Source organism: Podarcis filfolensis, assembly GCF_964270895.1.
Source record: "Podarcis filfolensis genome assembly, chromosome: 8".
Classification (NCBI taxonomy): domain Eukaryota; kingdom Metazoa; phylum Chordata; class Lepidosauria; order Squamata; family Lacertidae; genus Podarcis; species Podarcis filfolensis.
Window position 1 is genome coordinate 2,573,860 of NC_139611.1, and position 13,670 is coordinate 2,587,529.

Here is a 13,670-nt window from a genome sequence, read left to right on the forward strand (position 1 = left end):
ATATTGGCCCTTTCCTCCATTTATGCTACTAGAGATTAACATAGACTGTACAGGCTAGTAAATTCAAAGGCTGTAGAATACAGAACCTTATTGTATTGTTTATAAGTAGCAGATGTTATTTTCTTAAGAGGCTACTGTCTTCCTTTAAGAAAGAATAAAATAATTAGGGCTGCATTTTACATACCAGTTTCCCTGCAAAATCAACTTCCAGAGAAGGGTCAACGGAACCGCCAGTGGGATCAACATCCATGTTGCTCCGTACTGTTGAGGAAAGTAAGAGCCCTATTAAATCTTTTTTGATGATCCCATTTTACCAGGGTGTTAGCCCTTCCTTACTCTCTTATCTGCTAGACAGCTCTAATGGGAATGTGTTGACCGCATAAGGGAACCTGGAGGAATCTGAACTATCCACCTATATCATTTAGAAGAAACGATTCAAGCCTTCTCACTCATATAATAGCCTAACAGAAACAAACCCTTGTCTGGCTGTGTTTTGACCTCTGAGCCACTTATCTGAATGTTCTTTGTTAAAAATTGTTTTTCTTTTGTTTTGTTGGGTTTATTTTTTTGAAAAATTTATTGATTTATTTAAGTAAATCATTTCCCCCCTTGTTCTTCAGCCAAAAAGCTTCCTAGAGCAAAACCCAGTTGAAATTAAAAAAACCAAACAGCAATTATCCTGTTTCTCAAGTTTTGAGAAAAGGTCAGAAGAAGCACTTCTACTTACTGTGCATGCTTGAACTGTGGAGGCCATGCATACGCACTAATGCACCACTGCAATGCATGCCATGGTGGCTATGTCCTCCCTCCATGGTTGGAGTCAGTAGGTCTCTAAATACCACTTGCTGGGAATTGCAGGTGTGGAGAGCGCTATCGTACTCAGGTCTGGCTTGCAGGCTTTCCACAAACATCCAGTTGGACACTGTGAGAATGCTGGGTCAGGAGGGGCTTTTGACCTGACTCAGAAGGCTCTTCTTCTGTTCTTAAGCCAGGACAAAGCTTAAGGCGATTCCTTGGTTATTGCCTTTCCCCCCTGCCCCTTCACATGCAAAGGCTTAGTCCACTGTGTCCACCAACACAAGAGCAAAACTGTGCTATTATCCTCACTCTCTGACCCACCAGTTTAACTGGGACTCCATTGTCTGGCCCAGCCCAGGCATAGAATTTCTGAAATTACAAATTAACAAGCATTTTTGCTTGCAAAAAGCAGCAAAGCTCATTAAGTTCTTTATAAAGCCTGGCATACTGCAAAGACAGAGGCAAAGTCATAACACGTGGGGAAGGACGTGGGCTCCTGAAAGGACATCCCAGCCCTACTGCTACCCTATGTATTTAATTAACTGCAAATGCATATGAAAAGTGCAAAGACTTTCCCCCACTGACCAGGGCTACTTCAAACATTTTTCCATAATAAGTGTGTGGTTTGTTTGTTTTTGTGGGTGGGAAGTTTTGTGGTGCTTAAATCTGTTACATAGCTTTTTAAAAAACATAGCTTTGTTTAAAAACAGCCTAGTATACAAAGGCAACGTTTATATCCACTGCTCCACCATCTTTTCCCTGGAACCCTGCACACGGCTGCCATACAGAAGGCTCCCCAAAGGAAAGGTGGCTCTCTGGCTGAAAAAGCTTCCCCACCCTTGTTATGCACCACAGGAAGCTAACCCATTCTCACGCCACTTTCAGTGCTCTGGAAATGCTAAGTCTCACATGAAGGGAGAGACCCTCCCAGAAGCTGCCCCTTAAGCTCTTGTCTATTTTTACTGGTCCAAACCTCCTAGGGGCGGAGGAAGGGGGTGCGGTAGGTGCGAGCCGCCCCGGGTGTCCCCACCAAGAGGGGTGACAAAATGCTGGGCGGCACTCACCGCAGGGCTTGCAGTGCGCCCAAGCCACTCGTCTCTCCTGGGAGAGACATGGCGGCTTGGGCACGTAGAGGCTCCACGCTGCCGAAACAGTCTATCCGCTGCCCCCCCCCCAGCTGTAGGGTGGCTGAGTGGGAGGAGGCAGGCAGACTCCGAAGGCCCTGCCCTCACCCTGCCCCTATGGGCGGCTGGCCTTGCCCTCGCCCCGCTCCTATGGGTGGCTCACGCTGCCCCTGGGCGCACCGCTCCAGGCGCCCAAGCGGTTTCCTCTGCTGCGGGAAAACTCCTCCACAAACACCTTATTAATTTCCTCTTGGTTGCAGCCTGATCAACAGATGGAGGCTGGAAAACATCCTCTGAATTTTTGATTGCAAATTGGTATAAGTGTGTTTGGCATCTCACGCTCATCATGCAAAGATTAACATGAGGAAGATTAACATACGAGGAAACCAAGGGACCAAGCTACATCTACTGATCTTAATGTTTATCACTTCGGTCTATATGAGATCTGTAACTTAAAAAAAATAATAATTGTGCTGCAATTTGTAAAATAAAATCAGTCTCTCTATAGAAAAAGACAAAAAAGAGAAAGGGGCCATTGTCCCTATCTTGGTTTCGCACTGCCACCCCACTGTGACAAAGAGGGCACTTTATGAGTGTGGTACAGGGATGCAGAGTCACCAAGAGGTTTTTCCTTTGCCCATTGTTTACTGCTGAATCAGAACAAACACCCATACTCAAAAACCCGATTGGGGTTTCTTCTGATTTAGCAGTAAACAGTGAGTTTTCTGGGAAAAGCAGATGGGCAAACGAAAAACTTCTCGAACTTGTGCCTAGAAAGCACTGGCCAAACAGAAGTAATATTGTGTGTGTGTGTGTGGAGAGAGAGAGAAGGCAAACTTACTTGGAGACAAATCTTCTGCTCGGTATACAAAGAGCTGGAGCATGGCTCTGCGTACTGCTGGCATTACTGCTGCCTGCAGGAGGTTGGCCTCCAAATCGCCACTGTCTGGCAAATGGGCTGCATCCTTGGAGAAGAGAAAGGCGCAACATAAACCTGTGACCCAGATGCTGGTGGCCCTCTAGATGTTTTTGGCTCACAACCCCCATCAGCCGCAGCCTGCCCCAGCTGTGCTAGTTGGGATGGATGGGAACACAGGAAGCTGCCCTATCATGGATCAGGCCATTGGCCTACCTGGCCACACTGACTAGCAACGGCTCCCAAGACTTTGGATGGGAGACATTCCCTGCCCCACCTGGAGATGCCGGGGGGTGGGGAGCAGGACTTCCTGCAAGCAAAGCAGGTGCTCTGTCAGGGAACTTCCTTCCCCATAATCCTTTTTCAGTCTCAAATATAGGGAGGGCCCTAGGTGAGTGAAAGCTGTCACAGATCATCCCTACAGAACACGGAGGGAGTTTCAGATTCAAACAGGGCACTTTCTGTGTTCATTTCAGTGGCAGCTACAAAAGGAGCACAAACACTGTAGCAGGAACAAATGCAATGTTGGAACCAGCCCACAGTTTTGCAAGGAAAGCTGTGGAAAAACTCAACCCAGTTTAAACAGGCATGCCGTCTCCCAAGAAAACAGTAGATCTGGCATATGGGACCTGCTGCCCTGTAGCTTCTCCCTGTGGTGAGCCACACAGGAGGGCCACATGGGGGCAGGCAATGGTGTAAGGTGGGCCTTTTCCATTTGGCCAGGTACTCAGAGTAGAATTCATGGTTCTGTTCTCAAAACAACCTTATGAGGTAAGGTAATGAATTAATTATAGGTCTTTTTCCGCTGCTTGTTCATGTCCCTGGAAAAGTTTGCAACAATTCAAATATAGGCACAAACAAAACTTAAATAAAGCTAAAGACCACAGAATTGCAAGAGCAATTAAAATTATCTGCAAAAGGTGAGAGAAGGAAAAGCAACAACAAACAAAAGACAGGCTTCAGGCAAACTTCTCTGGGGAGGGTGTTCCATGGCTGGAGTGCTACTACCCAAAAGGCCCTTTAGATAGTGGGGGAACCCCAAGCAGCTTTCCTGTGAGGTTCTTAATGTAGGGGCAGGTGCAAATCGAGACAGGTGGTAAGGTCAAGATGGAGCAACTGGACCCCATTCACCCACTGAGCTTCAGGGCAAAATAGGAGTTTGAACCTTGTTCCCCACAGGAATAAGTCTAACACTCCATATCCACCATCCCAGTCTGGCATAGGAATTTGGGTGGGCACCCCACATAGTAGAATCATGGAATCATAGTTGGAACGGATCCTGAGGATCATCTAGTTCAGGAATATGCAGCTGTCCCTTACTGAACCCGCAACCTTGATGTTCTCAACACCACATTCTAACTAACTGAGCTATCAACTGAGCTGCTGTTGGCATCCTGTAGCAGGACCCAGGTATAGATAATATTTATCTTCTTAAGAATGTTGCTGCTAAAATCCCAAGTTCTTCCTATTTAGGCTGCTGGTACAAGGCCACCAAGAGTTCTGCTTGTCTAGTCAGCCTGTCCTGCTCTACTAAACTGTTTAGCAAGTTGGCATCTGACCTATCAGTCTTGAAAAATGATGCTTTATTCCATTATCCAAACAAGGCAACCCATCATTTTAATAGCTGCCAATGGCATCACATGAACTTGAATGCCCATGACAAGCCTCTGTTGAGGTGGTGAAGATGTTGTAATGTAAAGATTTTTACCGGCGCCTGATCTCCAGCTCCAAGGACACAGAGGTTAACTTTCACATAGCCCCTTAGTCCGGCATTGAGATTAGCTGGGTCATAGAGGCTCAGCCATTTGCCCATCAGAGCATGACCTAGGGAAAAGAACAAGAGCCAACATTCACACCATCCAGAAGTGCCATCTAATTGTGGATAGACATTCATTTTAAAAACATTAGAAGATCCTGCTGGATCAGGCTTGGCCAGAATCCTGTTCTCACCAGGGCCTGCCAGATCCCTGTGGGAAGCCTGCAAGCAGGACCCGAGCCCAAGAGCCCTCTCTCCCCCGGGGTTTCCAGCAGCTGGTCTTCAGAGGCCTTGCTGCCTCCAGCCATGGAGGCGGAGCATAGTCATCATGGCCAGCAGCCATTGATTGCCAAGGACAGCCTTTTCCTCCATGGATTTGCCGCATTTTAAAGCCATCCTCGATGGTGGCCATCACTGCCTCCTGCGGGAGTGAGTTCCACAATTCAATATTTTAACTGTTTAACTGCTTTGTGAAGAAGGGCTTTCTTTTATCTGTCCTGAATCTTCCAACATCATTGATTGTTCATGAGTTCAGGTGTTATGAGAGAGGGAGAAAAACGTTTCTCTGTCCACTTTCTCCAGGCCAGGCATAATTTTAGACACCTCTGTCATTTCACCTTTTCTTGCTCACCTCTTGCTCACCTTTTCTCTTAACTAAAAAGACCTCACAGGGGAGTTGCTATGAGTAACAGTATCACAAGGATACTTCCTTTCTGTCAAATGTCAATATAAAACTGTGTGACCTGGTCAGAGTCCCTCTTTCCTTACTCTGTAGGTAATATAAGCTGTCAAGCCCTAAATCTGAGGTCTGAGCTGAAACTTTTCACAAGTTTCCATGAATGGTTTTGGCCCTGTTGATGAGGGCTTCCTTTTCCAATTCTCTTAGGCACTCCTTGTGAAAAGGTTAATCTGATTGCTTACATTGCCTCACTAGCTCTCACTCTCAATTGCCTTCAATTGCCATCACCATATACTCAAATCTGACGGGCTCTATAGCGTAGTAATACCATCCCATGTCCTACAATAGCTGGTTCACATTTCATTTCCCACAAATATACATAGAAAATAGGCAATTTAAATATAGTAGTAGCACAACAGCTGTAATATGTAATGCAAATATAATGCACTACAATATAAAAAGCATATTAGCACAAAACAACCAGTAGGACAATTAACAGGATCTGGCACCAAAAACATCCATGGAGCTTGTGATGTGAGGATGGAGCACAAAACCCAATGGAGGGCGGAGGAAGGGAACAGTGGCTGAAGGGTCTTGGACACCCTGCCTCCCAAGAGCCCTCAAACTCGCCACTGGCTCTAGACAAAAGTACCTGGAGATTCATACACAAGCCCGATCTCAATCTGCAGAGAGAGAAAAACAGAAGGAGTTACAGGAATTGTCAAGGAAAGGAAAAATTGAGCTGTGGGAAAATTTCAGGGCAATTCAGAATATTGCAAAGAGTTTGTGGTTAGACTAAATTGTGGTGGTTTTTCCTTTTTGCGGGAGGTGGGGTTCCCTTCCAATCCTGTGATTTTATAACTAAAATGGGGTTCCACAGGAATAGGGGAGATTGCTAAAATGGTCAAATGCTTCTTTATTAAGGAAATAGCATAGGCAGGGCTATTAAGTATCTGTATTGTAATGTATGCTAATGTGTTGTCATAGAAACTCTAAATCTCTGGAGGCTCTTCTGGGTGGTCAGTGGAAGAGGGTGTGTCTCCCTCCCTCTCCCTGGCTAAAGGGGATGTCTTCAAGATATCTCTGTGTGGAAAAGGACACAGGAGAATGGCTGTCTGGGGGCTGGAGCTGCAGAAGAGACACAGAGGCCTGACTTGCTCTCTGCAAGAATCCAAAGCTATGGCTTTGGTGACCCACCTCAGGAACCTAAAGTAGGAGGAAGAGATAATCAGCTGGAAGATTAATGCTGTAAACCTTCCAGAACATGCTCAGCCTGTGTTTATAAACCTTCTACCACAGAAATCACCATCAGCCTTCCGTGGCCTTCACTCCAAAGAAACCAACCCAAGGTATGAGCTGGGACTAGGGATTTACAAATTCTGGTTTTCTAAGTTTCTCCTTTTTCCAATCTTAAATTCAGTTCTTCATATTTCTGCAGCAATTTGGTTTCCTTAGTGTGAATTTCCCCTAATTCTTAAATGCAGTTTTGACAATTATAGACATGTTTGCAAGCACTCTCCCCTATGGTAATGCATTTTTGTATGGCATTTTCACTGCCTTTATAGGCAAACGATACCCTAATATGACATTGCATTTAGTAGTTGTTGCTCTAATGTAATTAGCTGCCATAAATAGAGCCTGTTTAAGTGTTGGGTGTTGCCAGATGTTGAGTGCTACCAGTGGTAAAACAACAAACAAACAATGAATGAATGTCAAAAGCTTGGCTGAGAGATCAGAACGTCTAAAAAAGACTCTTTCCCTTGTCTCGGGGGCCAGCCCAGAGCAGCTCAAGGCCCACTGAGCGTCACCAGCAGGGAGACACCTCTTGATTTCTGCCTCTCTGTAGATATCAGCCAAAATTGCATCTGCTCACCCTGAAGACCCCAATGAGGGAATCGGCCCGTATTGCCTTGGAGTTCAGCACCTAAAAAAGAAACACACATAAATTCCCCTCCCCTCCCACAAAGCTGCCTTGTCTGCCTAGTATAGGGGTTGGCAATGCAGTGCCTCCAGATGTTGGGGACTACAATTCCCATCATCCTTGATCAATGAAATTGCCATGCCGGGGCTGAACTCCAAAATACTACATGCGGAGGGGCCCCCACCACATTGGTTGTGTCTGGTCTGAGTAAGAGGCAATTGTGGCCTCAGTCGCAACTCCACTCTCCCCCAGGCAGTGACTAAAATAAGGAGTGATAAAATAAACTCAACCAGACAACAATCTGGATTAAAAATGGCCACAACTTTACAGAAGTAGGTGGAATTTTGGCTCAGGCATCGGGTGTACTATATATTTGTTTTAGCCTCCTGCTGGAGGGCTGAAACATTTTCAGGGTTATGCCAAGGACTTTGGCCTCTCCAAGACACCAAGCTACTGAGGTGACTACGCTAAGGCCATTTGCTGGAAGCTCTAAGGCCCGCCTGCCCCATGCTTGGCTTCTGGACAGAGACTTCCACCCTCTAATGGGGTGTCCTGAATACGCTACTGGTACTGGACTGGGCGATGCACCTTCACCCAAAACATATGGAGGGCACCACACCACATGGGTTGCCCCTAGTCTAAGTGAGATACAATTAGCAGCTGCGTTATCCTTTTGCCACTTGCATTGGGGCTTCTTTTGTATCTTCGAGGAAAAGGAATAGATTTAAGGGTTTAGAATGCAAAACAGGCAACCCAGGAACAACACACTGTCTGCGCAGAGGGTGTGGAAGAATGGAAAACATAATCAATGGGAGCTGGAGGAAGGTGACTCAAGAGCCACCAGCCCACACCACTTCTTCTGGTGTACACACCACACTTGACTACCGTCAGGCTAGGCGGGGAAAGGGCCACAGTCCAGAGGAAGACTACCTGCTTTGCCTGCTGAAAGTCCCAGGTTCAGGAAACTCCAGGTAAAGATGAGAAAGACATCTGTTTGAAACCCTGGAGAGCTGCTGCCAGCCAGTGTATAACAAATACACCAGCAGCCTGATTTGATACAAGACAACTTCCTATGTTCCTGACTTGAAAGAGCTAACAAAAAGTGTCAGGGTCAAGCTTGGACTTCACCTGGGCAATAGTGTGTTGGTTTTCTATCCTTATTTCTGGTTCCCCTGCCTGATGGCTTCTTCTTAGGCCTCAGTCCCAGGAATGGGTGTCTCCTCCTTTTGCCCTGCTAGCTCTCTCAGCCCACACCCACATCATAAAGTGCTATGATACCACTTGTCCTGGCTTCCCCCAAAGGATTCTGGGAGCTGTAGTTTGTTAAGAGTGCCAAGAGTTGTTAGGAGACCCCCATTCCCCTCCTAAAGCTACGGTTCCTACAGTGGTTTAACAATCCCTCTTCACAGGGAAATCTGGGAATTATAGCTCTGTGAAGGGGAGAGCGGCCTCCTTAATAGCACCCTTAATAAAGTACAGCTCCCAGAATCCTTTGGGGAAAGTCAGGACTGTTTAAAGTGGTATTGTAGTGCTTTAAATGTATGGTGCGAATGTGGCCTAACAAGTGAAGGAATTCCAATGGGTCTACTCTGAGTGGAACAACCTAGTTGCTTAACAGTCATTTGTGGCCTTTTAGGTGTTGTCACCTCTTGTGAGAAGGAAGCGTGGCTGGGGAGTGGCAAAGAGTGCCCACAGTCCATGGGCATGCAACGTCTCAGAAGCAGCTCATGCAACCTCTCACCTGGCCAGGTTCCTTGGAGCTGCGATGAATGACCCTGGGACCTTGCAGTGTTTAGCTGAGGATGTGGATTGAGGACAAGGTTCTAGCTACTTGCTGGGGACGGTGGTGGGATGGCCTTGTTCCTATATGCTTGGGAATCTCTGTGTTTGTTCTTGTATCCACTCCTCAGTTTCTGCTACGGCTCCTTCTGCCTCCTTATTCCACTAAGACTCTCTGAAGATTCTGGACTAGAAGTCACTTTACATCTGGTCTGCTTCTTCCTTTACAAAATTGCCAGTTCTGCTCCCCAGGTTATCAGCCCTGAGTCCGAATGAAGCCTGCCAGAGCTACAATTCTCAGAGTTCCCTGTGAAGAGGGATTGACTGTTAAAGTACTCTGGGAATGGTAGCTTTGTGAGGGGAACAGGAGTCTCCCAATAACTCTCAGTGTCCTTAGCAAACTACAGCTCCCAGCATTCTTTGGGGCTGTTTAAAGTGACACGATAGTGCTTCAAATTTATGGTGCTAATGTGGCCCCAGTTGCCGACAACCCAATTTGCTGCTTCTTTACAAGAATCACAAGGTAATGCAATCACAAGACGTGTCTAACCTTTTGTCCTCCAGAGGTTGCTGGAATCCAACTCCTATCATGCCAGACTTTGGGGGCTGCTAGGAGCTGGAGCCTGCCAGCCTTTGGAGAGCACCACACGGGCTGCTCTTGAGGACATGGGATTCTGTTGAAAAGGAAGGACCAGATGTCGCTTTCTCACCTGGATGTCAATGAACTGGTCGAATAGTTGCATAGGTCTCTCATCAAAAGTCTGAACGAATGTCTAAGGAAAATCAAACAAATGTGAATGAAGAAGAGAGGTACCTAGGTTGCAGTAAGACAGGCATAGGCAACCTCGACCCACCAGATGTTTTGGGACTACAACTCCCATGATCCCTAGGTAACAGGACTAGTGGTCAGGGATAATGGGAATTGTAGTCCCAAAATATCTGGCGGGCCGAGGTTGCCTATGGCTGCAGTAAGATGACAACCTTGCAGCAGAGGCAATATTGAAAAGTCCTTGTTACAGCTTCAAACCCATTAAAGGGCTTTCCACCTGAGTAATCATTCATGCATAGTTTCTACTTTTATGCAGCTATACTATAACAGGAGTTCTCTGGGTACTCACAGGAAGCAAACCAAAACAAACCTAATAAAACAACAAGAAAAGCAAAACACAGAAGCATAATTTAAAACTCAATTATAAACAGAGTCGCCCAGAGGTAAAATGTATGTCATTTAAAAGGTCTGGGTGAACAGACTTGTCTTCAGCAGGTGCAAAAAAGGACCATAAAGATGATACCACCATAATGCATGTTGTTGAATCCCCTCCAAAACAGTTGCCTTACGTGCTGATAAAGAAAATAGAATATTGTTAGAAGGAGATGCTGTGTTCAGTCAAGCCATGGAGCTTGCTTTCCAGGAGGCAGTGATGGCCACCAGCTTGGACGGCTTTAAAAGAGAATTAGAAAAATCCATGGAGGAGGAGAGGGCTGTCAATGGCTCCTAGTCATGATGGCTTTATTCCACCTTCACAGCTGTAGGCAGCAGCGCTTCAAAATGCCACTTGCTGGAAACCATGGGAGGGGAGAGTGCTACTCTTGTGCTCAAGTCCTGCTCCCTCGTTCGCCACTGTGAGAACAGGATGAATCAAAACAGTCCCCAAAAGCAAAGGTGTGAGCATTTCACTCTCATGTCCCAAGATAGTTTATTTTTCACCAGTTCCAACTGGTCCCAACTGCTTGAGCGACTAAAGGTTAATTGGTTAGTCTACCAATTATATCTAATCATTTTGGACAAATGTAGTTGCCTTATGCTGAACCAAACTATCCCAGGCAAGAAAGGGTTTTTCCTGTCTGTTATTTAAATGGAGGAGGGGGGAAACTGTTTAACTGAACATGCCAGTTTGGATCTGATATCTGCATGAACAGGTTGTTAATATTAATGTTTGATGTTTTATTATTTATTTATTTTAAATGTGTGTTTAGAATAGAATATCATTTATTACGGCCATAGGCCCATACAGGTAAAAACAACAACACATAATATACTCTGGGTGTTTGAAGCCACCCAGAGTATATATATTAATTTTTTTTTATTATTATTATTATTATTTTATCCCTAAGCTCAGTGACAGAGAATGCTATGAGTGCAAAAAACCCCAGGTTCAATCCCTGGCATATCTAGGTATGGATGGGAAAGATTGGAGAGCTGCTGCCAGTCAGTGTTGACATTACTGAGCTAGGTGGACCAATGGGCTGACTTGATATAAGATCACTTCCTTTGTTGCTTTACCAATGAGCTATAGGCTCTCTTTCATTTTCTTTGGATTGCAATTGACTATGGTCTGGACAATAACACCATTTACTTATATTGGACCAGGAAAGTAGCTTTCCTCTGCCCAGCTGGCTTCCTCCACTCGATTTGTATAGTTATTGAGCTATTGCTGCTGGATTGTAGATAGGAGGAAAGCTGCTCCTCTTACTCTCTACAGCAGGGGTAGCAAACGTGTTGTCCCCCAGATGTTGTTGGATTACATCTCCCATCATCTCTGAGCACAGACCATGCTGGTTTGGGCTAACGAGGGACAGAGTCCAGCAACGTCTTGAGGACCACAGGTTCCCCAACATTGCAGAAATGACTGCAAACAGCCTCATAGTGTGTTCATTCTAGAAAGCAGGTGGTTCATAGTGCCTTTCCAAATACAGCATCTCTTCCTCTTAGCAAGCCAGCACCTTCAAGTCCTAAGATCCTGCTACTGTACAATGACTTTTTCATTTGAGCCCCAGACAGGAAAGCCCCTGTCAGCCAAGGACAGTGTTTGTGCATGCCACCCGAAAGCTCACAGAATACCAACCTCATTGTAGTAGGGGCTGATCCCAAATTTAATTCTCGTCCTGAACACGTAATCCCCAATAGAGACTTTGACCACCGGCTTGATGTTGTTTTCTTGCAGCTGCCGGCACTCTATTATTCCCACTCGCACCTAGAATGAGAGAGACAACATGTTGGCCACACTCTGAAAGCATCTGTGATCTGTTGTCATAGTCTATGGCCAACAGGCAGGTGAGCAACACCCAGAATGGAGACATGCTTGGAGAAAGGGCCAAAATAAGAGAACAAAGAGGTGGAGGTGACAAGGGATAGTGGAGCTCAGACTCCAGGATGTAAGCCAGTGGGTAGGAATGGAAGAAGGCAGCATTTTCTGGTTCGCCACGTATATGTCACACGCTCCACTGCAGTTCATCTTCTGCCCAAGCCTGCATTACTTCTCTCACTATCCACTGCAGTGAAATTACATAACAAATGTAATCTACACAATTAATTAACTGAATTGCATTGTCACTACATTATTACACCCTATTCATTCTGATGTAAAGGATATGTAGTGCAAATGGGGAAGAAACGTAATCAATGATGTATCATTGGTGGACTGAAAGCAAAATCAAATACTGATTGTATTTACTAGATTGATTTATGTCCCAGATATGGGACAAATAAGTGAACACTGACAATTATGGTCCCACTTCCATTTTTGTTGGAATTCTCTGACATCTTTACCGGTGAGTTACATCCAAGGGAAAATAGTTGAGATAGAAAGAGGAGACTTTATAGCAGCGGAGGCCAACTAGTCATCATCCAGATGTTGTTGCACCTGATCTCCCATTAGTCCCAGCCAGTATGGCTGCAACCGGATGGCATCAGGATGGCAGAGGATGTCTTAAAACAATGATTGTTCCTACATTTTGACCTCAGCAGTTGGACCACCTTACCTGAAAGACTTGCTTCTTGTCGACCAACACTTTCTTGGGTGTGGGCATTGGCGTTGCCTCTTGGATATCTGTTTCCTTTGGAACCAGTTCTTCCGTTTCAGAATCCTTTGCAAAGATGGGGCAGCAAACTGGTGAAGACCAGAAATAACAGTGCTGTAACGTCTATTGTTTCCATAGCTTTCCCCCCTAAATATTTGAAGCAATATAATGCACAGAATCTCTGAAATGATACAAGAATTAATCAAAGGCGAAGAGAAATCTTTCCTTCTGGGAATCTCCTCGGGCTAATGTGTGGTTCAAACACACAGGAGTGAAGGTGGTGTTGCTTACATTGCAGTGCAGTCTGCTGCACACACATGAAATGTGCAGACGTACGTATGAAAAACACAGACAAAGTCAGTGGGACCCGTAGGGGGCATAAGAAGGTGAGCAATATAATCTTTGAGCAATATAATTGATAGAAATAATAATACAAAGGCACAGCAATTGTACATAAAAACACAAGCAAAATAGACTCACCTTGTAGGAAAAAAATCAAATAGACTGAAAATATAAATTTCCCTAGGAAGCTAATGAGGTGTTAAGATTTCATTGCTTCATCAAAATTATCTTAGAAATGATGACTTTCTCAGGGTTGGCAGTTGAACTGTCTGGTTCAGTATTTAGAGGCCCATCATGGAATGAGGACCCAAGCTTGTGCGCTGGTAATCAATACTAGGTAGGCATCAGTCCCCAAGCCAACTGCATACTTACTAAATTTCCTGAAATCATGTTTTTTTGATGGCAGATCTGTTGCAGGTTCTGCAGGGGAAAAGCAGATCTTCACAGTGATGGTACACTGAAATGTTGAGTCAGGTGAATGTGTATTAGTTTGCAAGCAGCTAAAGTGAAAAAATAAGGGGTTCCCAGGCAAACCCCACCTGAAACCTAAAGAA

At 45.3% G+C, this 13,670-nt stretch overlaps 1 protein-coding gene across 1 annotated transcript in view; it reads right to left on the reverse strand.

Moving 5' to 3' along the window:
* FER1L5 (fer-1 like family member 5) overlaps positions 1-13,670 on the reverse strand; it is a gene marked incomplete at both ends in the record, with an annotated part of 103,232 nt that overhangs the window by 59,083 nt on the left and 30,479 nt on the right. The window contains 9 exons of the mRNA XM_083625824.1: positions 185-261; positions 2,764-2,887; positions 4,547-4,662; positions 5,926-5,956; positions 7,147-7,197; positions 9,684-9,746; positions 11,820-11,948; positions 12,736-12,863; positions 13,489-13,573. Of these exons, the coding sequence (XP_083481950.1) occupies positions 185-261; positions 2,764-2,887; positions 4,547-4,662; positions 5,926-5,956; positions 7,147-7,197; positions 9,684-9,746; positions 11,820-11,948; positions 12,736-12,863; positions 13,489-13,573 (804 nt within the window). The remainder of the gene's footprint in view (positions 1-184; positions 262-2,763; positions 2,888-4,546; positions 4,663-5,925; positions 5,957-7,146; positions 7,198-9,683; positions 9,747-11,819; positions 11,949-12,735; positions 12,864-13,488; positions 13,574-13,670) is intronic.